The 25,416-nt window shown below is 55.8% G+C and overlaps 2 protein-coding genes across 2 annotated transcripts in view; one reads left to right on the plus strand and one right to left on the minus strand.

Moving 5' to 3' along the window:
* Positions 1-2,320, plus strand: part of CEP72 (centrosomal protein 72) — a 34,734-nt gene extending 32,414 nt beyond the window's left edge. Inside the window, exon 12 of the mRNA XM_023194584.1 lies at positions 1,758-2,320. Within this exon, the coding sequence (XP_023050352.1) occupies positions 1,758-1,923 (166 nt within the window). The 3' untranslated portion in view covers positions 1,924-2,320. The remainder of the gene's footprint in view (positions 1-1,757) is intronic.
* A 5,636-nt stretch (positions 2,321-7,956) lies between these two features.
* LOC111527982 (tubulin polymerization-promoting protein) lies at positions 7,957-21,737 on the minus strand. Its single transcript, XM_026449406.2, has 3 exons — positions 21,481-21,737; positions 14,737-14,890; positions 7,957-14,082 (listed from the first exon to the last, which is right to left on the minus strand). The coding sequence occupies exons 1-3, from the start codon at positions 21,693-21,695 to the stop codon at positions 13,888-13,890; spliced, it is 564 nt and encodes a 187-aa protein (XP_026305191.1). The 5' UTR covers positions 21,696-21,737; the 3' UTR covers positions 7,957-13,887.
* Between the last annotated feature and the right edge of the window lie 3,679 nt (positions 21,738-25,416).

Consider the following 25,416-nt stretch of genomic DNA (forward strand, 5'->3'; position numbering starts at 1 on the left):
GGTGTGACCGTGAGGTGTGGACTGTGAGGTGTGGACTGTGAGGTGTGACTGTGAGGCGTGGACTGTGAGATGTGACCGTGAGGTGTGACCGTGAGGTGTGGACTGTGAGGTGTGACCGTGAGGTGTGACTGTGAGGTGTGACTATGAGGTGTGACTGTGAATTGTGAATGTGAGGTGTGGACTGTGAGTTGTGGACTGTGAGGTATGACCTGCATGCAGTGTGACCAGGGGAGACAGGCACATGAGAGATGGTCGGGCATGGCGGGGCAACCTGGTTCCCCTGGGCAGCTGTGCTTCCCCCTTCACTGCAGTTCGTGTTCAGTTGGAAACATGGAGATTCACCTTTACTCCCTGGCTATAGGGGGATGGTGAGAAGGGGGCTGGGTGTGAAGGGATCTTCAAGGCAGAATCTTAGTTCGTCTTTAAAAAAGAATTGTGTGCTGGGAAGTGGTTGGAAGCTGGGTGCAGAAAGGAAGAGGCGAGCTGCTGGAGGAGGCAAGGGCAGGTTGTTCTGGGCAGTTTTGTGGGTGCTGTTGTGTGAACCCCTGTTCCTGTGGCCTCAGCAGGGAAGGCTGCTCTGGTCAGTTCCTCCTCCTCCCCCTCTCATTCCCTCTTCCTTTCCCCCCATCTCCCAATCCTCCTCCCTCCTCCAGTCCTCAGGCTGAGGCTGCCACACTCACCTGGGTTCGAATACAGTCTGGACATAGGTGTAGCTAGGCTCTGCCCCTTCCAGGATAAAGACCACAGACCCCCGTGGGCCCATCACAGTTAAGTTCCAGAGGGGAAGGGTCCTGGAAAGACTGGGCCAAGAGGAGACGCAGCAGCGCGGAAGGAAGGGGGCTGTGGCGGCCACGGGTGCAGTGCACACGGTTGTGGGCAGGGCCACGTCACTCCCTGGAACCTGGCAGGCCTGTCCGTGGCAGGTCAGGGTGGAGTTGGGGGTCATGCTCCTTGAGCACTGTCCTGGACGTGGACAAAGTAGGGTACACAGCTCCCAAACACGGTGGGATCGGGCTTCTGCCCCCAGAATTCGTGCTGGCTTCATCCAGTCCTGGCCTGCGGCTCTTTTGGTGTCCAAGCGAACAGGGCCTGGCCCTGCACAGTGGTCCCGTCAGTGGGGTGCCCATCTCTGCGGCTAATGTGGCCGAGGTCAGTGGGCCCTGCCTTGTCTAATACTTGTAATGCCCTGAGTGTTCTCAAGTCATCGCTGACTGGGTGAGCAGGGCAATTTGGAAATGACAAAGTTGGTAAAATGCAATAGCACTTTATTTCTAAAATAAAAATGGTCAAAAGCATTAAAAACTAGGACTCTTCTATTACACTATTACGATGTCAAAATTATTATATTTGACTGGGAATTAGAAATATTTCAGTCCCTGTATCCTTTCTAGAATTAGAACATTGTTTTGCTAGCCATGAAGTTTATCATCCTCTTCTCATAAAACTGGGTTTAGCTGGAATAGCAGAGGCGCCATTCAGTCACTCATTAGCCCGTTCAGCTCATTCATTCATTCCATAGGTGCTGAGCAGCACCTCCAAGGCTGCTCCCAGGGGTCAGGGCAGTGGTTGGGAAGGGAGGAGGCAGGTGGGCGGTAGCCAGTGGGACACAGAAGGTGATGGGGCCACAGAGACAGGTCTGTGTGCAGGGCCAAGGCAGCTTCGTGCCCATGCAGGGAGGTGGGCAGGCCCAGCAGGTGAGGGCGACACCACTGGAGAGGACGGAAGTGCCAAGAAGCCGCTTCCCTGTCGTTCTGCAGCTCCCTGGTCAGCACCAATGAACACCTGCTGCAGGAGCTGAGCCAGGTGCGGGCGCAGCACAGAGTCGAGGTGGAGCAGATGCACTGGAGCTACCAGGAGCTCAAAAAGACCATGGCCCTGTTTCCACACAGCAGCACCAGCCAAGGAGGTTGCCAGGCCTGCTGACTCCTGCCGAGAAGCTGGGCCGCCCCTTAAGCTCTCTGCTAAAGTTACATCGTCTGCACCTTTGTCCTTCTTTACTGAGTGTACTGGCTGGCAAGAGTTCTCTCTTCTGTTTGTAATTATTTAGGATTTTTGGAATGTATTCAGGGCCTGTAGCATGGTTTTCTAAAGCACTTCCTAAAATGATATGATTACTCCAAGCCCTTTGCATATTTTCAGACAAAACACATTGACATATTTTGAGACAAACTGACCGTTAATCTTTTATCCAGTATCCTGAGATGAAGTAAATGCAGTGTTTTACTGCCTGATGTGAAAGAGAGGCTATGTATGATCATTAAAGAAAATAATTTTCTGTGTAACAAGCAATCTTTAATAAACGAATACATTGTTCTGAAAAGTTACTTTTTAAGTGGCTGTATACAAATCATAACTGAGTTTGTCATTGAGTTTTTTATAGAACAAGCTGTGCACCATGATAGGTGAGCGGGAATAATTAAGTTCAAAGACTTAACACAAGTAACACTTACAGATGTGGGGGGAAAAAACCTTGAAAATACTGTCTTACGGTATTAACATATCACAGTGAAAACATCTACCCAAGCCCTGGCGCTCTCTTTTGTTTGCAGTGTAGTTCTGAAAATTACATCATAATAGGACACAAAACTAGATTTTTAGTTTGGAAACTTCATATCTGATGTCATACTTGCTGTGATTGGTAAAACAAGGTCATTTTTAAAAAATGACGTTTAACTGATATTGGGAAGAATGAGCAGGCCTAAGAAGAAAATGCGGTGTGCTAGCTGTGTGTGTGCACTTGGTTTGTGTGTGTGTGCTAGCTCTGTGTTCGTGTGGATACTGTGTCAGCCGTGTGCGCGCTTGTATGTGGGTGTGTGTGCTTGTATGTGGGTGTGTGTGCATGCATTTGCCTTATCTGTGTGCTAGCTGTGTGTGTGCACACTTGCTGTGTGTGTGTATGCTGGCTGTGTGCACTTGCTATGTGTGTGCTAGCTGTGTGTGCTGTGTGTGCATGCTTCCTGTGTGTGTGTGCTGTGTGTCTGCTAGCTGTGTGTGCGTGTGCTTGCTGTGTGTGCTTGTGTGTGTGTGTGTGTGGATTGTATCTCTAGGGAAGTCAGAGGTGGGACTCTGCTGTCTCTTCCCCAAAGAGGACTTGCTGGTTTTCAGGCTGCCCTCTTGTGTCACCTCTGTCCAGTTGTGGTCATAACTCAGCAGGAAAATGTGTCATACCAAATTTATTTTCTGTAGGGTTGGGATGGGGTTGTCATCACATAATTTATGTATGTAAGAGTATTAGAAGATGTTACTATTAATCCACCTTAAGCTTATAGATGCTTACCTCGTTTGGGTTTCATTGAGCTTCTTGGACCTGTGAGTTCATATTTTTCATCAAATTTGGCAAAGTTTCCGCCACTATTCATATTTCTTGTCTGACTCCCTCTCTCTCTCACTCCTCCCTCCCTGCCCCTGTCTGGGGGCGGCTTTCTGTTAGACTGTGATACTGTCTCACGGGTCACTAAACTCGATGCTTTTTCATCCTTGTTCTCTCATCCTTTCCTTGACGGTTTTATTGTCCTGTTGAGAGGCTTACTAATCTTTTCTTCCACTTGCCTAATTTGATGTTAAGCTTGTATAGTGAATTTTTTATATCAGAAATTAGATATATTTTTAGTTCTAAAATTCCATTTGAGGCCGGGAAGGGTGGCTCACACCTGTAATCCGAGCACTTTGGGAGGCTGAGGCAGGAGGATCACTTGAGGCCAGGGGTTCGAGACCAGTGTGGCCAACCTGGCAAAACTCCATCTCCGCTAAAACTGAAAACTAGCCGGGCGTGGTGGCGGGCACCTGTAGTCCCCAGATTCTTGGGGGGCTGAGGCAGGAGAATCGTTTGAACCCGGGAGGCGGAGGTTGCAGTGAGCCAAGATCGCACCACTGAACTCCAGCCTAGACAGAGCAAGACTCCGTCTCAAAACAAAACAAAACAAAACAAAACCATTTGATTCTTTTTATTAGTTTTATATCCCATTATTTTCATGTTTCCATTAACTATTTACCCTCATTTTTAACAGGTTTACTAGAAATTCCCAGCTGTTCCAAAGTGGTTGTACCAGCAGGCCCGACTACTAGTTGTGTATGACCACATCTGCCAGTCCATGTTTTCAGCACCCATTGCCTGAAGTATGAGCACCTTCACTCTGGAGGGTGTGGGGTAGACCTCCTCCTGGTTTCGTTGGCTTCTGTCTGTTCAGCACCTTTTCACGGGATTTCCTGTTTGTAAAGTACCTATTCAAGTATTTTCCCTACTTTTCTATTGGATGGTCTGTCTCATTTATTGGCAGGTGTTATTTATGATTCTGGGTAGTAGTGCTTTGTGAGTTACATTTGCAAACAGCTTTTCTTGTCTTTTTACTTTAACGGTGTCTTTTAAGATAAATTTTAAACTTTAATATGGCCCAATATATCAATATTTTGTTTCATGATTAAAGCATTTTGGATACTAATTTTTAATAATCTTTACTCTGCCTTAATCATAAAGATATTCTGTTATCTTCCAAAAGATTTTATAGTTTTATATATTTTGGATTTTAGATATAGATTCTACCCAGAATTGATTTTTGTGCCTGTTTTGAAGGTTAAGGATTCAGTTTCATTGTGTGGCAGACATAAGCCCAGTTTTCCCAGCCATGGCCGCTGAAGATTCCTTTGTCAGGATGATTTCTGTGTCTGTTTCTGCATCTCCTTGTCTGTCTCTGCCAATACCACACACTCTAGGGTGCATACTTCCATCTTATGTTAGGATGTCTTGGCTGTATTTGACCCTTTACATTTCATACATTTTAGAACTAGCTGGTTGAGTTGGGATTTTGTTTGGGATTGTATTGAGCCTGTAGATCAACTTGGAATCATTGACATACTTGTAATACTGGGTTTTACAAACCCTGAATACAGTATCTGTCTCTCCAAATGATAGCTCTCCTTCAGCGGGTGTTAATACAGCCTGATACTTTTCACAGTGGTCTTGTATGTCTTTTGTTACATTTAATCCTAGGTCCTTGTTATTTTGTGATGTTGTTTTTAAAAATGTGCTTGGATGTCATTTCCTTTATGTGTTGCCATTTCATGGAAATTCAATTTTTGTGTATTAATTTGTATCTAGCAATCTAGTAATTTTAATCATTTGCCTGTAGCTGTTTTCTCATTTTTAGGCACACAGTCATGTTTTCGATGAGTAATGGGCTTGCTTTCCCATTTCTGTTATTCTGGATTTTTACTTTATGTTTTTATTTTTGTTTTGTTTTTTGCCTCTCTACACTGGTCGGAACCCCTGGTGCAATGCTGATTAGAGGTGGTAACAGAGTGGACATCCTTGTCTTCTTCCTGATATTCAAAGGGGTGATAAATTCTCACCATTTATCCACTTGTAATAGATTTTTTTTGTTTTAAAGCTGCTTCTGTCAATAATTCGCATCAAGAATGGATGAATTTTATCACTTTTTCTGCAACGATTGAGATGACCACATGATTTTTATCATTTAATGTATTGATGTGGTTAATGACCATAATTTGCTGTTGTTAAAAATAAACCTTGAATTTCTGAGATAAATCCAACTTAGTAATTATGGATTTTCTTTTCATACATATTGTTGTATTTGGTTTGTTAATATTTTGTTTAGCATTTTGTGGCCCAGCTATACCACCTACCACCTGTGTTCAGGCCCTGATTTCCTCGTCTGTAAAATGGGGAAATAGTGCCTTCCTCACAGGGTTGTTGTGAAGGTAAAATGAGTTAGTATGAATAGAACTCTTGGGCAGCATCTAGTGCATCCTGAACAATGGGTAGCTGCGTGCTCTAATACAGTGGCTCTTCACGGGTGACGGCCACTTACGATTTTCCTTTGTAATGCTGTTCTTGTCAGGATTCGTGTCTTTACACCACCGTAAAATGAGCTACGTTGTGCATTCTTTCTCCATTCTCTAGGAGAATTTATTTAATGTTATAATTATTTCTTCCATGATGTTTGATGGAATTTGCTGGTGAAGTCACTTGTGCCTGGAACTTTCTTTGTCAGGAGGTTTGACTACTGATCCAGTATAACTCAGTGTTCCAGGATGTGGCAGAGCTGTTCACACAGACCATCCTTATGTCCCCCTTGCCTTTACGCTGCATATCCGTGAGTTGGATTGGGCCGTGTGACTACTGAGCAACAGCCTGTGCGTGGGACTGAGGTGAGTCATTTCAAGGCCAGAGCAGTGGGAGGTGGTGCGTCACTTTGATAGCTTCCCTACCAGTGACCTGGGCAGCCGCATCACAGGATTAGGAAGCTGGTTTGTCTTCTGTTGGAAGAGATCTCTTGTTATTCCTGAAGTTGGTCGTTGTGTAATAAATTTTGTGTGTCCAGCCACTGAGGTGTTGGGTTTTCTACTGTAGCTGTCAGTGACTTCCCCTAAGTCGCAAGGCTGAGCAGGCTTTCCATTTCTTTTGGAGTTAGTTTTTATAAGTTATGTGTCTCTAAGAATTGGTCCATATTGTCTTAATTTTCCATTTTGGGGGATATAACACACATAATTTGAATGGCTTCAGCATTTGAAGTTGTGTGTGTCCCTGTGGCAGAGACGTAGGGACAGTTGTGTCCCTTCAAGCAAGACCTTGCTATCCAGGGGCAAGGAGCGTAGGGGCAGAGACCGTCTGTAGCCGCCATGCTGTCAGGCTGTGCCTGGGCCCTGGAGCTGAGGACACACTCATCCAGGCAGCCGCAGCTGGTGTCCAAGCAGGCAGGGCCTGCACCTAATGCGAACCACAGGGAGCTCCCTAGCAGGCCATCTCCAGAGCCTCCCTGAGGCCTCCCAGCCACCCTGCCTCCTCCCCTTGCGCTGTTCAGGGGCATTCCTCATCAGTGAGCCTCTAGTGATACAAAGGCCACCTCAGCACCTGCCTCCCGGGGACCCAGCCCATTCTTGGCCATTCTTCATATTCGTTGTTTGAACTTTCTCTTCAGTCCTTTCAAAAAAACACCCTTTGCCTCCATTCTCTTTTCAATTTCTGATCTGATCTATCGTTAGCCATGCTGAAATAACAAATAAATATGGGTTAAAATATTATTTTATCTATTTCCCTGTTTTGTGTTTCTCTTGTTTTATCAGTGAATCTGATTGATCCACCATCTAATTAGTTTAAATCTGCCATCTCATTTTGTGCTGTTTGATCTATTCCATGGTTTTTTCCCTCTCCACTTTTGCCACCTTTAGATGATCTGTTATCCCACATGTCCCTGTGCTCATTTGGAGACTGTGTCCTCCGCTTCTGTTCTGTTCTTACGGCATGTGTGCGTTTAGTCCGTGTTCTCACCCACCCCTGGGGTTCCTTGAGTGCGAGACGCACGTCCCTCCCCATGCTCCTGTTCTGCTCACCTGTGGGGGTTCCCAAGTATTTTTATGGAACATTTTAACCTCACAAAGTATTGATATAGTCACTGTTAATTTGGAGTTACTGACGTATTTATTCTCTTTGCTCTACTTTTTCACAAACCAAACATGCCATTTGAGATCACCTTTGCTTTCTGCAATTAGAATTTCTCTTAACGTCTGCTGGTGGCAAATTCTCTTTTCATTGGCTAAAAATGCCTTTATTGTATCCTCATTTTGGAAAACTGTTTCACTGGGCTAGTATCTCAGGTTGGCAGCCTGTGATGACGTCGCCCTGTTTTGGGGGCTATGGTGGTGTTCACAGTGTTCATGTCTCATGTCCCTTCCCCTTGAATTAGACCCCAGCCAGGGCTGCACCAGTGCTAGACCAGACTCACAACTGACAGATGGCTGGTCTGCCTGCTCCTCCTTCACAGTCCTCCTGTCTAGATGAGGAAGCGAGAGGCTCCCTTAGGCAAAGGGGACACAAGGCTCTCAGCCCTGTGAGCTTCAGCCCAGTGGAGGCACTCAGCACACTCCCTGCCTGGGGCCCCTCCAGTACCCATCCCCTGTTATCATCTGTTACAGACATGTGTGCTCTGAGGAACAGAGAAATCCATGTTTTAAAACACCTTTATTTGTCACTTTACCAACTGGACACACAATGTTAATGACAGCAGACACACAGGGGCATGTGCACACAGACATGAGCTGTTTCACTACAGGTTTGCAAGCCAGGCTCAACAGCAAGTCCAACAGGCGACACCACGCCTCTCACCTGCAGAAGGGACAGCACAGCCACCCCACCCCGCGGACATTCCCAGTGAGTGCGGTTTAGACGTTGGCAGAAGTGCCTTTCAGAGTCAGAACAGCCATGACATGGACATCACCCGTCACACTGATAAAGTGATACGCTCAGTACTCCCTTATGTTAATCACACAGTGTAAAAATATATTGCACATATATATATATATATATAAATTTGTTTCCCTTTCTTGAAAAAAACCTTAGTACAAACTAGTAGTTACACGCTCCCTTTCAAGTTTCTCTTAAGTTGTGCAGATTTCTTTTGTGGTTTGGCTTAGTTTAGTTTTTTAAGAGGTCGAAAGAAAGAAGTCAAGCATCTCACTGTGCCCATTATTCCCCAACACAGGCCAGGGGACAAATGCCACACTCTGGACCACCAGAGCACACAAATTTTTCAGTAGTAAGAGGAGGAAAGATGCAGGTTCAGTGTTTGAAGGATGTTCTGGCCTATTGATAACATCACTGTCCAGCCTCATCGTCCCGCTGTGCCATCCCCTAATGGTGTGTGGTGTGGGGTGGGAGGGTGGCCAGTGCACACGTGATTGCCCACAGGAGGAGATGAGCTGGGCCAGTAGAGGGACAGATAAGTGTCCAGGGCCAAGGCGTCTCCATCTCAACTCCTCCCCACTCCAGTTGTACAGCAGAAGGAGCCACAGGCATGTGTGAACACACAGGACAGGCCCTGTGCCAACAAAACACCATTCACAAAAGTAGGCAGCTGCAGCAGCCCAGGGTGGGGGCCGGGGTAGGAGGTGATGCCCACGCAGGACTGCTGTGTTCGGCCCTGAGCTGGCACCCCTGGGGTCTGGGATGGAGCGGCACTGACAGGCAAGTGGGGCGGCCACAGGACATGATGCCAGCCCAACTCCACCATCTGTGCCCAAACTTGGGACAGGATATTAGAAGGTGTAAAAATAGTCCAGTATAAACATATATCTTCTGCTACAATATTTTAAACATATAATTTGAACTTTAATTTTGGTAAAGCTAACTCTTATGAACACTACCTGGTTGCTTATCCTATAGCAGTAAATAAAAATGAATAAGTACTCTGGTGTGAACAGTCTTCTCAATGCGCTCCCTCTGCCTTTCTCCTTTCCTGATGCTGAGACACGATCAGCGCTGTCCTCCCAACAGAACCTGTCCCTCTCTCCTGGTGTCACCCCCGACAGAACCTGTCCCTCTCTCCTGGTGTCACCCCCGACAGAACTTGTCCCTCTCTCCTGGTGTCACCCCCAACAGAACCTGTCCCTCCTCCTGGTGTCACCCCCAACAGAACCTGTCCCTCTCTTCTGGTGTCACCCTCAACAGAACCTGTCCCTCCTCCTGGTGTCACCCCCAACAGAACCTGTCCCTCTCTTCTGGTGTCACCCCCGACAGAACCTGTCCCTCTCTCCTGGTATCACGCACTGACAGAACAGAACCTGTCGCTTCTCCTCGTGTCACCCACCGACAGAACTTGTCCCTCTCTCCTGGTGTCACCCCCGACAGAACCTGTCCCTCTCTCCTGGTGTTGTCCCCGACAGAATCTGTCCCTCCTGGTGTCACCCCTGACAGAACCTGTCCCTCTCCTGGTGTCGCTCACTGACAGAACCTGTCCCTGTGTCCTGGTGTCACCCCCATCAGAACCTGTCCCTTTCTCCTCATGTCACCCACCAACAGAACCTGTCCCTCTCTCCAGGTGTCACCCCTGACAGAACCTGTCCCTGTGTCCTGGTGTTACCCACCAACAAAACCTGTCCCTGTGTCCTGGTGTCACCCCCAACAGAACCTGTACCTCTCTCCTGGTGTCACCCCTGACAGAACTTGTCCCTATCTCATGTCACCCCCGACAGAACCTGTCCCTCTCCTGGTGTCACCCCCGACAGAACCTGTCCCTCCTGGTCACCCCCGACAGAACCTGTCCCTCTCTCCTGGTGTCACCCCCGACAGAACCTGTCCCTCTCCTGGTTTGCAGGCTGTGCAGTTTCTGTTATTCACAAATACACATTTATTTTCTGTTGAACCGTGGTTAGTAGAAGCTAATTGGCAGTGCATAAAAACATGCAGAAGAGAACACACACCTGCCTGAATTCACAATATTCAGAAACTGACTGAGGAAGATGCACGGGTCTGTTACGTGCAGTGGGGCTGCTGTCCAAACAATGTTCTGTGTTTGGAGGCGGCACACAGATGCAATTACAGAGTCCACAGACAAACTGTAACTGACAATGGTGACCACTATGCCCTCGTGACTTAATTTTTGCTACCCCTCCTGGCTAGGTGACAGAGACGGGAGCAGAGTGGGTGTTTTCAAAGATTCCCTTTGGAGCCGAGTGGAGAAGGGGGCTCTCCTGGCTCCTGCATGTCTGAGGAAAGCCTGGGGGCTGTTGAGGGAGGGCGGGATGCAGGGGAGGCCGTGCCTCTGACTCGTGGGCACCAACCCTGGAAGTGTGGAGGGAGAGCAGGGGTGTGGGGCCTCTCCCTCCAGGAGCCCACAGTGCTCCAGGCTAGGACAGGCTGGGTGCCACAGCAGCCTCAATCTCATTTACAAAGCCCACAGGGGTGTTCTAGGGTTCGGAATGCATGCCACAACTTTTCCTCAGAGCGAAGGGTCCACTTCTGCGAAGGAGCTCACCTCCAGGGGCCAAGATGGGAGCCATGAGCCCCGCCGCTCCGGTCATTCCAGCCAGGTCTGGGAAGGGCTGTGGTGAGTTGGTGCTGGCCGCGTGGACGAAGTGCCCCGTCGGTGACAGGGCCTGTTCCCTGCGCGGTCGGGTGGTGCCCAGGCCGGGTGGAGACGCTTCTCGTGCTCAGGGCCGGTTTCTGGTGTGCTCCCAATGCGCTTGGCTCTTGAGGCCATTCTTGTCTGAGGCCAACCAGTGACCAGGAGGCAGGGTCCTGGTGCCCCCTCCTCAGCGTCCCTCGTCCCCACAGACAGCAGCAAGGCCTGGCGAGCCTCTGTGCTACGCCGTGTGGGGACCCGCGGACCCCAACCCGCCTGTCCCTCCGTCCTGACCCTGCGCCAGGCTCAGCTCCAGGGCGAGGTCCTCTGGAGTCACGTTCGTTCTGTGTGACTTGGCTGTGACTGTGGCGACCGGGTTGCCCATAGACAGAAGAAGGAGAAACGCAGCCTCCGACCAGGAGATGCGGCCCAGGGTGGAGCCGCGCTGGGGCCAGGGAGGCCGAGGAGGGCAGGAGTCCGAGGGTGTAAGGGTGCCAGGGTCCTTCGGGTCTCAGGCTTCGGGACCTGGGGAGCCGCCCTGTTCGGTGACTGCTCGTCTTCAGCCTCTTCAACACAAGGGCTTTGGAATTGTGATGGGCTGTGATCGGCCGATTCCGGTGACCCGTTCGTCTGTGATCAGGTGATTCCGGTGACCCGCTTGTCTGTGATCGGGCGATTCCGGTGACCCGTTTGTCTGTGATCGGGCGATTCCAGTGACCCGCTTGTCTGTGATCGGGCGACTCCGGTGACCCGCTCGTCTGTGATCGGCTGATTCCGGTGACCCGTTCGTCTGTGATCAGGTGATTCCAGTGACCCGCTTGTCTGTGATCGGGCGACTCCGGTGACCCGCTCATCTGTGATCAGGTGATTCCGGTGACCCGCTTGTCTGTGATTGGGCGACTCCGGTGACCCGTTCGTCTGTGATCAGGTGATTCCAGTGACCCGCTTGTCTGTGATCGGACGACTCCAGTGACCCGCTCATCTGTGATCAGGTGATTCCAGTGACTGCTCGTCTGTGATCGGCCAATTCTGATGACCCGATTCTCTGTGATCGGTGATTCCAGTGACAGCTCGTCCTCAACCTCTTCAACACAAGGGCTTTGGAGTTGTGATGGGCTGTGATCAGGCAATTCCGGTGACTGCTCGTCTGTAATCGGACGATTCCACACTGCGCATTCAGAGTTGTTTTCAAATGTTTCTGTACGTTAGTTCTGCCTTTCACACGCGGTCCAGCCAGGTTCAGTGGGGGCACAGGGCTGGGCTTGGGCACCCCCCGCCTTCCCCAGGCCGGTGAGGTGACATCCTAAAGGAGCCACGAAGCCTGAGGTTCATTTTTCCTTGGTCTTTATTGCCAGACACCATGAGCTTCCCAGGCCTGCCATGGAAGCTGCCTGCCAGTCCTCCCCATCCTCAGGTTGGGGTCTACCTGGGGATGAGCCTGCGGCAGTCTGTTGAGGGGCCTCAGAGACCCCCAACCTTCAGCGGACCATGCTGGCTGGGAGCTCCAGCCCTGGGGCTCCTGCTCTACTCAGGTAGGGGGAGTCCTTCCACAGGGCTGTGGCCGCAGCAGGTACACTCCTGGGAGTCAGGGGAGGCGAGTGGCGCTCATGCGTGCCAGTGAGGAAGGAGCCTCACCATCCTGTGCTGTGAGCCTGGCCCTGGGCACCCCTGCCCTGGCCAAAGCCTCACCGTAGCCACGGGCTAACAGGCTCTGGAAGCGTTTCCCCAAGACTGTCTCAGGCTCATCCTCAGGTAGACTCCAGAACCACAACCCAGCAGGTCACACGCGGCGGCTGTGGCTGTTTGTGTGCCAAGGGACAGTGGCAGTGCGCCATTGCGACAGTGGGTAGCCACACCCTTCAGCCTTCCCAGGAGGGAGCAGGAGTGCCAGCTTCTCCCCAGGTGCAGAAAGGCAAGGGCAGGCCACCTGGGTGTGTCCTGGCAGTGTGGAGGGTCCTGGATGGGCTCTGTTTGGCCGTCTACTGGCAGAGAAACACCCCCCAGACACTGCAGGCTTGGGGGTCCTCCCTGGTGTCCTGCTCTCCAGGGGGAGGGGCCGGGAGAGGTTAGGCCGAGTCGTTTCGGGAGAGTTGAAGAAGGCGCTTGGGCTGTGGCAATGGGAGGTCTGCGAGCAAGCAGGGTGCAGCTAGTGAGGATGGGCAAGCGGGAGGGCCGGGCAGAAGCCCTGTCACATAGTGAGGCGAGGAGTGTCTGAGCACTTCGTGTCTCTTGCCTGGCAACACCACGGGGACCAGACATTCCGAATCTTCCTAGACCTGCTCTGAGAACACAGGCAGCCACCACGTCTACTCAGGAAAGCAAAGGGAGCTGACTCCACCCTCACAGTCCAGGCCACTGTGGTCAGCCGGGAAACTGCCCACTGCCCCCCACAGCTTTCCTTTTTCCGACGTTGCCCTTGGCACAGAGCTGGCCTGTAGGCATGTGTGCACACTTGTGTCCATGTGACCGGCTTCCCCACACATGTGCCAGGTGCCCAGCACCCCCGCCAGATGGCCTCACTCTGCCCTCTGCCCAGGAAAGCAGGAAGGCCCTGTGGTGTCCACTGCACACAGTACAGGCCTCGGGCCCCACAGACACCTCCCATGCCCGGTTAGTTGCCTGCTGGTTGGGATTAGCTCCTGCTACCCTCAGGACTCCTGGAAGGTGTCTGCCAGTCAGGAGGTCAGCACAGCCTCCTGTTGCCATGACAGCCAGCTCCTTTAAAACACCCCTTTGACCTGCAAACCACGTGCCCGATGTGGTGTGATCTGGGAGACACTTTGGAAACGGTTGAGGACGCAGGTGTGTAAGGAGGGTCAGTGAATTGGGGCCCAAACCTGGTTCGAGAGGGGAGTGCTGGGGGCATCTGGCAGGAGGCGGGGCAGGAGGGAGGCCTGGGCCTGGCCTCCCCCCAGCCCCCTCTGGGGCACCCATCTGAGTTCTGCCCAAGTGAGCACAGGAATGTAATGAAGTGCGAGGTGACAGAGTCCCTGCTCCAGGGACACCGGCAGTGCCGCGGGGCATGAAACGGGGGCTACTTGCCCCCTTGCACCTTCTGGTCGTAGGTGCCTGCATGCTTGTAGCCGGACACATAGCCCGACTCGTCCACCAGGTCCACGCGGCCAGCCTTGCCCTTGCCTTTGCCAGAGGGGTCGAAGCGCTCCTTGTGGGAGCCCGTGAACTTGGTGGTATCTGTGAGCCTCGACACTGTGGGCGACGAGATGGCTTTCTGCAAGAGGAGCGGGAGGAAGGGGACAGGTAAGTTGCCAGCAGGTGAGGTGGCTGTGCCCTGGGCAGGTCTCCCAGTGGTGGGGCGGTGGGCAAGGGGCAAAAACCCTGGGATTTATGCCTCTTTTAATTTTAATTCTTATTTTTATCTCTTGTGGCCCTGGGGCAGCCTTGGGCCTGCGGGGTGCCGCGACCCTAACAATTGCCCAGGTCCACCTGGTGTTTATGCAGCTGGGGACCCTACCACCTGCACCCTCAGAGGGAAGGGGCTGTCAGGACAGCTACACCCCACCCTCCATGCTATGGCCCCCCAACCCATGCCCCTTTTGACCAAGCCTCCCCAGATCCTGCCCCAGGCCACGCCCTCCCGACCACGCCTCCCAGGACCCACCCCACCCCCACAGGCCAAGGCCCCAATCCATGCCCCTTCTGACTACACCTCCCCAGACCCCACACCAAGCCATGCCCTCCTGACCACGCCTCCCAGGCCAAGCCCCCATCCATGCCCCTCCTGACCACGCCTCCCCATGCCCCACCCTCCAGGCCACGCCCCAATCCATGTCCCTCCTGACCACACCTCCCCAGGCACCACCCACCTGCCAGGCCCCGCCCCCAGCCCCCTCCAGGCCCCGCCTTCCATCCCCGCCCTGCTCACCGTCACCCCTGAGATAATGGGCGCCTTGCCCTCAATGAGCCTGTGCACCTCGCGAACCGCCTCCTCGCTGCTCTTGTCTTTGAATCGCTTCTTGGCGAGCTCCTCCAGCGCCTCCTGGAACTGCTCAAAGGTGATGGTCCGGCAAGACTTCCCTCTGCGGGGGCACAGGCAACTTAGGGCTGGGCGCAGGCCGGCCCAGGGCTGCCCGCTCCGGCGTGGGTCCGAGCAGAGCTGGGCAGCCATTGCCCTGCAACCCACAGGCTTCACCCACAGGCGGCCGCCCTGGTAGCGCCGCAAATCCAAACTGTCTTGGAAGAAAGCTTGGCGGAAGCAAGTCCTCTATAAAGCTGGATGCTCACACGGCCCTGCAGGCCGCTCTGACACAGGGTGCCTGTGGGTCTGCACTCTGCTGGGGCGGTGGGGGAGACCATTAGGTAGGAAACAGAGCCCACTTCCTCTTCCGGGGGCCACCACAGCCCCGCCCAGCTGCGCCGGGAGTTGGGGGTCCTAGGACCTGCTGGGGCCCCGGCTCTGCCTGTGTGTGTTGGGATCCTAGGTGGAGGTGTCCCCGACACAGGAACATGGTTAGGAGGGGCTGCCGCCCCCAGACACTTGGCAGCATGGGCACAGGCCCACACTTCAGACCCCCGGCTCCAAAACCCGCCAGGCGGCCCCGCTGTGCCCCTGTGCTGCCCTGGCCTCAGAGGTGCAGAGCCAGGTGCAGGAGGTGTGGTGAGCAGCTCCTGGTCACACAACACGCTGCATCTAAACACACTCCACGCCTTGCAACATCCTCCCACCACAGGCCATTCAGGCAATTTCAGAGGGTTCTAAACTGACTCTTGGTCTCTTATATAATAATTCTAATTAGAAAACATTTTTCTCCTCTGATCAGATCTACCACAACTAACCCAAAGTAGGGTTTTTCAATGGTTAAAACAAGAGATCCTGTGGATGAGGCTCAGTTCTGCAAAAGCCACCTGCATTTCCCCAGGGAAGCCTCTGGAACAGCGCGAGAAAGGCTGCACCCAGCGGGCCAAGCATTCTGAGGGCACTCCCAGCTGCAGAATCTACCACAGTGACCAAGATTCAGGAGACAAATGACCCATAAAACCCCAGCAAGCCTTTCCAGAAGTCAATGAACAGAGGGCCTAGAATAGCCAAAATGATTTCAAGAAATGAGAACAGTCAGAGGACTGACTACCCAACTCCAAAGCTCATCGAGGCTTCACTGCAAAGTGGCAGTGACGTGGGCATGGGCACACCGCCAGCCCCGCAGCCCGGGGAGTCTGGCTCAGCCACACGCATGCCGTCCGCCGATGTCCACAGGTGCAGAGGCAAGCCAGAGAGAAAGGACTGCCTCTCCCACAAGTGGAGATGGAGCAACTGGTGATCCCTATGCAAATTAAAATACACTTTGGTCTATACTGCGCACTATATACAAAACTAACTCAAAATAGATGACAGTCCTAATTATGAAACTAAAACAAACTTCTAGAAGAACACCAAAAGAAGATCTCTGTGACCTGGGGTTAGGCGAAGATTTCTTAGAAATGACAACAAAACATGGCCTATAGTGGAAAAAATGGATGAACCTTCATCAAAAGGTTCGAAACTGTGCTCTCAGAAGATACTCTTAAGACAATGAGAAGACAAGCCACAGACTAGGAGGCATGCCTGAGAAAGGACTTGTCTCTGAGATACACAAAGGAACCTTAAAACTCAGCAGTGAGAAAAAAATTCCATGTGAAAAGACGGGCAGAATATTTGAAGCAGCAATATTCAGAGAAAACACGTGCATGCAGACAAGCACACGGGGAGGCGGCTGCGATGGCGTCCTCAGGGAAGTGCTGCCAAACACACGCAGAGGCGGCCGCGTGGGCGCCCTCAGGGAAGTGCGGACAAACACGGAGAGGTGGCCGCCATAGCGCCCTCAGGGAAGTGCGGACAAACACACGGAGAGGCAGCCGCTTCGGCGCCCTCAGGGAAGTGCCCACAAACACGCAGAGGCGGCCACGTGGGCGCCCCCAGGGAAGTGCCAAGTACAGGGAGAGGTGGCTACCATGGCGCCCTCAGGGAAGTGCGGACAGACAAGCACACGGAGAGGCGGCAGCATCGCCGCCATCAGGGAAGTGCGGACAAACAAGCACACGGAGAGGCGGCAGCATTGCCGCCATCAGGGAAGTGCGGACAAACAAGTACACGGAGAGGAGGCAGCATTGCCGCCATCAGGGAAGTGCGGACAGACAAGCACAAGGAGAGGTGGCCACCATAGCGCCCTCAGGGAAGCGCAGACAGACAAGCACACGGAGAGGCGGCCTCGATGGCACCCTCAGCTAAGTGCGGACAAGTACACGGAGAGGCGGCTACGATGGCGCCATCAGGGAAGTGCGGACAAGGAATGGAGAGGCGGCCGCCCTGGCGCCCTCAGGGAAGTGCAGACAGACAACCACACGGAGAGAGAGGCAGTAGCGTTGGCGCCCTCAGGGAAGTGCGGACAGAAGCACACGGAGAGGCGGCTGCCATGGTGCCCTCAGGGAAGTGCGGATAGACAAGCACACCCAGAGGCGGCCGCCCTGGAGCCCTCAGGGAAATGCCGACAGACACACGGAGAGGCGGCCGCCATGGGCCCTCAGGGAAGTGCGGACAGTCAAGCACAAGGAGAGGCGGCCGCCATAGCGCCCTCAGGAAAGTGCGGACAAACAAGTACACGGAGAGGAGGCAGCATTGCCGCCATCAGGGAAGTGCGGACAGACAAGCACAAGGAGAGACGGCCGCCATAGCGCCCTCAGGGAAGTGCGGACAAGTACACGGAGAGGCGGCTAGGATGGCGCCACCAGGGAAGTGCGGACAAGGACAGGGAGAGATGGCCCGCCTCGGCGCCCAGGGAAGCAGGGACAGACAAGCATACCGAGAGGCGGCTGCCATGGCGCCCCCCCAGGGAAGTGCTGACAAGTACACGGAGAGGCGGCCCGCGTCGGCGCCATCAGGGAGGCGGGGACAGACAAGCACACGGAGAGGCGGGTGCGATGGCGCCCCCAGGGAAGTGCCCACAAGTACACGGAGAGGCGGTAGCGATGGCGCCCTCAGTGAAGTGCGGACAGACAAGCACACGGAGAGGCGGCCGCGTTGGAGAGGCGGCTGCGCTGGCGCCCTCAGGGAAGTGCAGAGGGAAACCACAGCCAGGCCTTGCGCACCCTTCAGGGAGCACAATCAAATAAACAAATTGCCAGCACCTCGAGCTGAGCAGGCCGCCGGGTGGGGGGCGTCCTCATCCACAGCCGGCGGAGCAGCATGGCAGAGCCACTGTGGACAGCTTCTGTCACAGCCAAAGAAGGCCCAGCAGTCACGTTCCTGGGTCCTTGCTCAAGAGAAATGAATAGGGAGGCTCACACATAAATGCAAATGTTTACCACTGTTCTGCTCGTCATCAAACCCCAAACAATCCAATGCCCTTCAGCAGTGGCCACAGTGCTGTGATGCTTGCGCACGTGGACGGCACCCCACCCTTGAGAACAAGCCCAGGATACCATGCGGTGGGTGCCAAGTGGCCAGGCTTGGAGCCAGGCACGCAGGTGCCACTCGGTGGTTCCCAGACCAAGGCGGATGCTGTGTTTAAACAGCACCTGAGGGTTCCCACACACTTTACAGGCGTGTCCTGAAGACACAACAGACACCATCAAGAACCGCACTGTGCCAGAGGAGAAGAAATCCCACTCAGAAACACACCAAGCACTGGGGTCCCACAGCTCAGACCCCCACGCCTCATGGGGTCCCAGGGAGGTGAGCGGAGGCCTCACGCTGTGGCCGGAGGGGACTATGGGGAGACAGCCCCAGAGCGGGGCGTGGACTGCTGAGGACAGCCAGGCAGGGCACATTCCAGAACCGCGTGTCATAGGGTGCTGTTGTTCAGCAGCATCCCCCAGGGGGCGCTGGTGAGCCGGAGGGACCCTGAGCCACTCTATGGCTTGGGGGTGCACAGTGTTGGGGGCAGGTTTAGCCCCTTGACGACGCGCTCAGCCTGGACACCCGCACCATTCCCTGTGGTGCTGGAGGAGCCAGGCCACCCCAGGCAGCCCAGCAGTGCCTGGAACTGACAGTGCCCATTGAGCCCTGTGGGGGTGTTGACTCTCTAGGGCCCTTGGGGCCTCTCTTGTCAGTCCTGGACCATCAAAGGCGCTCTCTCTTCTATTTACACCCTGCCCAAGCTGACATGCGGACGCCAGGCCTGACTGCCAGCTTGGTGACCAGTGCTGGGGCACGCAGCCCTTTCTGACGGCCTCGGAGCCAGGCACCACCAGCATGAGTCACTCGGCGGGGAGGGGGATGGCTGAGGGGGCTCCCCCATCAGAGGCGACATTCAGATCGGGACACCTGCTTTGCCCGTGCCCCGAGTGTCTTGGGGAAAGGGCGCCTGGGTCTCTGCCCTATGCTGGTGGGGAACTCTCCCCAAGAAGACCTGGGTGCCCCTGCCTGGGGCAGTCCTAAGAGTTCTAGGACAGCAGTCCCTGTGTCTTCCCCAGAGACACTTAGTCTGATTGCCTGGCTCTCCCGACACAGAGTGGGCCTGTTCTCCAGAGACCAGGGTGCTGGAGGAGCCTCTGAGTGCAGAGCTCGGCATCTTCATTGCCCATGCGCTCCCCAGCCCCACGCCCTGCCCGGAAGCCCGCCCAGCCAGGCGCTGCCACTGCTCACACACGACGCCCTGTGGGGCCTGGACTTACTTCCCAGGCTCTGAGTCCCCTTGGCCTCTGGGCCTGGCTTGGTCTCTCAGGGGACACTGGGACCCGGCATGGGGCCTCCGGGAGCTGGGCTCAAGCCAGGACAGCCCTCTGAGGACCGAGGCCTGTTCCTCCGGGGCGGAAGTCACAGGCACTGCTGGGCTCGGGACTCTGCATCCAGCACCCTTGTGAATCAGGAATGCCCTCCCAGGGTGACCTCTCTGAGGGGCAGGGGCCAGTGGGTGGGGTGATAGCTTGCTACTCGGGTTCCGGAGAAAGCTACCAGCTCCCCTGGGCTCTCTGGGCCTGCAGCTGCTGTGGCTGGAGTGCCCTGTCCAGAGGCTGCCACAGGTGGGAAGCTGGGGGCTGTGGAGGGGAATCTCGGGGGAAACAGCCCCTCCCTGTACTTAGGCGAGTCCAAGAGTGAGGGGCTGCGGCTCCCCCAGGGCACCAACCTCTGGGATCTTCCATTAGCTCCTGAGACCTTAGGAGGCTGGGAAGGAACCCCTAGCTGGTGGGTCCCGCGGGGGGAGTAGGGGCTTCTGGGGAGGCTCCTGCCTGGTGGGGACATGGCCTTAGGGGAGCCCTGTCTGTCATTGTCATCGTGCACGTCAGCTCCGAGTTCTCACTGCTCCAGGAGGGTCCAGTGGTCCTGGTCCAGCAGGACCCAGCCTGGGGGTCCCCCCATGCCTGTTGGCCACTCCTGCCTTCCCCAAGCCCCAGCAGGATACAGAGGACCTAGAGCAAAGTTTCCTGGGGCCGGCGGTGGTCGGTGACAAGCCCTCCAGGCCCTGCCCATTCTCCCCTGGCAGGTGACTCCACCAGTAGCTGAGCACCTGGGGGCAGGTGAGGTGATATCTGGCCACTTGGGAGGGCTTCTCCCCTCATCTCTGGAAACCAGAGCCCTTCCTGCACCCCACTCAGCTTAGCCGATGGATGACAATGCCCACTGGGCCACGGCAGCTCAGGCCCTGGGGTGGGCTGAAAGCCAGGGCCCTCCCATTGCTGCACCAGCTCTAACCCTAGGCAGGCCCACCATGAAGCCCCCACACAGCGGGTCGGTGGGGTGCCTGAGCTCCGGAGGTCTGACTACCGAAGGTCCCACCCTACCTGAGGAGCCACCTGTGATCTGCGCACTGTTTCCCTCTGAGTGGGACACCCTAAGATTCCTCCTAATTTTGCATTGCCGCCAGCCTTTTTGTTTTCCGGGGGGGGGGTGGGGGTGGAGCGTGTGTGATCACCGCCCTGTGGATGTCACCAGGAAGAGGTGGCCCTTGGTGGGACGTGGACTTGGGGCCCAGAGGGACCCCGGGCAGATGTGAGGGGCCTGACCTTCTCTAGGGGGCCTCAGGGGCTCGGCCGCCTCCGTCTGCCCTAGTCTCGGCCTGGGCAGGGCTTGGGTCTATGCATCTGAGGTCAGTTTCTGGCTGTTTGGAAGTCACCTTCTCACATGACCTGTGCTGTTTGGCCAGGCTCATGGGGCAAAGTGGACAGCCAAGGCCACATCCACCGCTGGCGGAGCGCCGCACAGTGTGCTGGGGAGAGCAGAAGAGATGGGTGCTTGTCGCCACGCAGTGCACTGGGGATTGCCAGTACTGCACCTGCAGGTCACAGAAGCCACAGGCTTTGACTGCGAGGCCACGGCGCCATGAGCTCATGAACCCTCAGTCACAGACGCACCCACCGTCGAGGGACCCCCCCTGCCAGGGGCTCCACTCTGCAGAAGCCACTGTCATCCTGCACTTCCAGGGGTGGCCACTAGAGGCTCCCCAAAGACAGAACTGGCCGGAGGGCTCCAGAGGTGCCAAGCGCGAGCCCGGGACAGGATGGCACCCACAGCAATGGAGGGACAGGGTTGGGTGTGGGGAATGCAGCTCACCCTTCCCCGGGGCTGGGTACCACGGGGGAGGGGGAGGGGAGCAATGCTGCCCTGAGGCTCCTAGCCCCACCAGGGGAGCTGACAACTGCTTTTCTGAGATGGACAGACAGGAGGACGTCACACACAGCGCTCTGAGGACCTCACCTGCCCTGTGGTGGCTGCCCTCCAAACACGCTGTGACCTGGATTCTCTCCAAACCTGGGTCTTGCTCCTGGGAGATGGTTGGATCGGCTTCCGTACTGGGAACAATCTGCAGACTTTAGGACAAAGTGTCCTGCCAGCTCTCCACGCTCGGGGTGACCACAGACCCCAGTGCTGGCTGGCCTAGGGGGTGTACCAGGCTCAGCAGTCCTCCCCATTCGGGGCGACCACAGACCCCAGGGAGCCTGGCCCTGCTGTTCTCAGGCCCCCACTGGCCCTGGTTTCCTCCTAACCTGCGTCCAGGTATCAGTCTAACCCCCAAGCCAAGCCACCACCCAGTCTCCACCCAGGTGTCTGCAGGAAATGTCAGTGCATTTACTTGGGAAAACACACCACACCCAGCACACAAGCGTGGGCCCTGGGGGAGGCTGGGGCTCCCAGCGAGCTGAGACCCCAGCCCAGCCCTCCTTCCTCTGCCTCATCAGCTGGGTGCCTCCACCTGGGCTAGATGGACCCACGGGGGGCCCCTCCTTCCTCTGCCTCATCAGCTGGGTGCCCCCACCTGGGCTAGATGGACCCACGGGGGCCCCTCCTTCCTCTGCCTCGTCGGCTGGGTGCCCCCACCTGGCTAGATGGACCCGCAGGGGGCCAGGCAAGGCTGCAAGGCTGGCAGACCCTTGCCCAGAGGCTGGTGGTGTTTGGTGCAGGTGGGGAGGCAGCGGCTGAGCCTGACCCCAGGGGTCCCGAGGCACCCACGGCATGGGCCCCTCCCCAGGCTCGAGGAGGTGCTGGAAGATTCACTGTCCATGGCCCTGCTGGGCCCCACTCCCACTGCTCGTAGTCCGATCCCACTTGTGCACCTCATGCCTCCATTAATTAATATTTTGAAGCTGCCAGTGCGTGCTCTTTGCAGGAGGGAGTCACTGTCTGGGTTAACAGTAGTCTTCAACAAAAACCTGGCATACGGCTGCAAGAAATTTGTTTAAGATTTAACACATAGTAACATCAAAACAAACAAGCGCTGCCATGGCAACGAGGACTAAACAAAGGCTCGCAGATACCCCAAGCTGGCGCCACGCCGGTGGAGCCATGGCAACCTGCCCCGAAAACAGAAATCGGTGGACTTTTTCTCTGCAAGTCCTGTCAGAGTAAGCAGCTTTCTGCGGTCCTAAGGCCACTTCCTCGTGGTCCCCAAGCTCCTGAGGGAGGCAGAGGCTCCCACAAGTGACAGCGGGCATCCCCCTCTCCAAAATGCAAAACAAAAGCAAGCCGCTACCCCTCAGGCCTGCTGCCCACCACCCCTTGCTTCTCCTGGAAATTAAAGGAAAATCTGTAGTGTCCCCAGCCCCTCCTGGTGGCCCTGCCCCCCCCCCCTTCCTGAGACAAGGGTGTGAGTTTAGGCCCCTTGCTCCTGCACACCTGGGAGGTCAGGACCCCGTGCCAGGATCATAGGGACCCCCCCGAGGGGAGTCCAGGCTGCAGGAGGGAATGACAGTTTGAGGGTGGGAGAGATGCGGAAGCAGTCCTGGGGGAAGCCCGGGGTCACAGGGGTCTGCGGCTGCAGGTGAATTGGGAGGCGGGGAGGTCAGAATCCCTCAGCCTCCCCTCAGGCCAGGGTCCCGGTCCTGGCCACCTGAGCTGCTGCCAACAGGACAATCTGCCACACGGCACCCACCCACAGTGCCCAGTCAGCCGACCAGGCTGCCCAGGACTGGGTCTCAGCCTCAACCCCTCCCTGGGCTCAGGTCACAGCTCTCTGCTCCCCCAGACCTTGACCCTCATGGCCAGCCAAGGCTGGCACACCCCAAGGCTGGTCCCAGGCTCCGCACTGGGGAGGTGGCTGTGCTGGAGCAGGGGACCAAGCTTCAGCCCCCAAGTGCCTGAGCAGCTCAAGCCCTGGCTCTGGGAACAGGCCCAGACCAGTTGGGGCTCCTCCGGTCTTCTGGGGTGCCAGCACCCCCACAAGCAGGCAGGACTCCCATCATTCTCCAAATGAGCCACAGCTGCCAAGCCCCACCCACCACAGGGAGAGTTCTGCATGTGTGTGCAGGCGTGTGTGTGCACGTGTGGCCATGTGCACGCACACATGCGCTATAGTTTGAAGGCCACTTTCTGCAGAAGGAATCATACCTGGCATCACACTTGGTGTGTCCGGGCAGCGCCAAGGTTGTGCGCATGGGGCTGGCCCTGCAGGGCTGATGGCCCCTGGACAGGCTCTTCCCACCTCCCGCCCAGCCCTTCTAGGAGCTTCACCCACAAGCACCGTCTCCACACTGCTTTGCCCCGGGTCTGCTCCTGTGTATCCTGGAGCACACATTGGGCGGCACAGAGGGCACCCAGGGACTCGTCCCAGACGCACCCACATGCCCAGGCCTGCTGAGGAGCAGCTGCCAGGGCCCAGGAGCACGGGGCTGGGATCCACGAAGGGGCTGGGTCCCCTCCAAACAAGGACACCTGAGGGGGAGGAGGAGCACTGGGGGACACATGGGCCCTGGCCGCCAAGGGGAGAAGCCAGACCTGCCACTGCCCACACAGGCTCCAGACACCATGGCCGCGCCGCGAACCCCACCTGCCGCTGTATGGGCTAAATATAGCCGACCCAGTTTCCCTCTCCTGGTTCGTGTGCCTGGGACACGTCCCCTTGGCAAAGTGAGTTCTGGGCTCAGGACAAGGGCACTGTCTGTGCCAGAGGCTCTGGCCCCTGGCCTCCCGGGCACGGCACAGGTCAGTGCCGCCTGCCTATGGCTATTGACCCACCAGAGCAGCCCTGGTCACCAGGACCTGCCAGCAGCTGGCTGGGGGTGTCTATACAAGCCCACACCGCATAGCCTGCTGCTGCAGGAGGCTGCAAGTTTCCAGCAGGGGACAGCGGGCTGGTCTGTCTTCCAGGCAGTAGCTGGCACGACAAGCCCTGTGGGTGATGTGGGAGCCCCAACAAGCCTGTGGGAGCTGCCTCTCACCAAAGAGCCCACAAGTGGGGTCTGGACCTCTGAGTCAGGTGCCAGTCGCCTCAGCCACAGTCCCATTGGAGGTGCAGCCCCGAGAGTCAGTCTACGAAGGATCTGTGGCCAGGGGTGCAGCGTGTGGGGTGCAGTGTGGCCAGGGGTGCAGTATAGCTGGGGGTGCAGCCAGTGGGGTGCAGTGTGGCCAGGGGTGCAGCACAGGGGGGTGTAGTGTGGCCGGGGGTGCAGTGGGGGGGGGGTACAGGCTGTTGGACAGACCCTCGCAAGCCGAGCCCCAGCCCTTGTCGGGGCCCTGCTGGTCCCCTTGCCCTGGCAGGCTCTTTGTGCCTTCCTGGTCTCCAGAGGCCTGAGGGATGAGTGATCCTGGGTTAGTATGGGCTCCAACTGCCAAGGTGTTGGCAAATGATGGCCCTGTCCGAGGCTGGGAAGCGCAAGGCTGCGTGACTACCTGCCTAGAGGAGCCAGCCACAGCCTCCTCTCACACCGGCCGATGGCTAAGCCCATGAGGACGCTGAGGCTGGGAAGCCACAAAGGAGGTTGGCAGGGGCCACTGGGTCTGGACAGGGTCAAGGGTGAGACCAGCTTGCACCCAGGTCCCCGGATGGACCTTCCCCTCCAGTTTCTCTGGGACTGAGGCTGCGAGCTGTCGGGACGACGAATAGGATTTGCTGGCCCTGGTTGCCCCTGCCGTCCCCTAGAGCTGGAGGAGCCTGCAATGCAGTCAGCTGGAGAGAAGGTCTGGGTTCAGGCATCCTTTTGAGCGGTTTCATGGCTTTTCTGGCATAACTTTCTAAACCCAAAATGCCCTCAGATGCACTCAGATGTGCCGTACACAACAGGAAGCTCACCAGGACATGCACAGTCCGGGAACACGCACGATCCAGGAGACACCCAAGACCCAGGGGTCATGCATGACCCGGGAGACACATGTGACATCGCCACAGACCACAGCAGAGACAGCACAGCTGCAAAGGCC

This window comes from Piliocolobus tephrosceles, chromosome 4 (genome assembly GCF_002776525.5).
Source record: "Piliocolobus tephrosceles isolate RC106 chromosome 4, ASM277652v3, whole genome shotgun sequence".
NCBI classification, from domain to species: Eukaryota; Metazoa; Chordata; class Mammalia; order Primates; family Cercopithecidae; genus Piliocolobus; species Piliocolobus tephrosceles.

Bases quoted from the DNA above. Each gene is read 5' to 3' on its own strand.
- LOC111527982 (XM_026449406.2), bottom strand. From the start codon at position 21,695: ATGGGGAGGACTGCTGAGCCTGGTACACCCCCTAGGCCAGCCAGCACT. The intron at 14,891-21,480 runs GTGAGGTCCTCA...GTGCCCCCGCAG, and splicing joins GGGCAGCCACCACAGGGCAG to AGGGAAGTCTTGCCGGACCA. The intron at 14,083-14,736 runs GTGAGCAGGGCG...CTCCTCTTGCAG, and splicing joins CCATTATCTCAGGGGTGACG to AAAGCCATCTCGTCGCCCAC.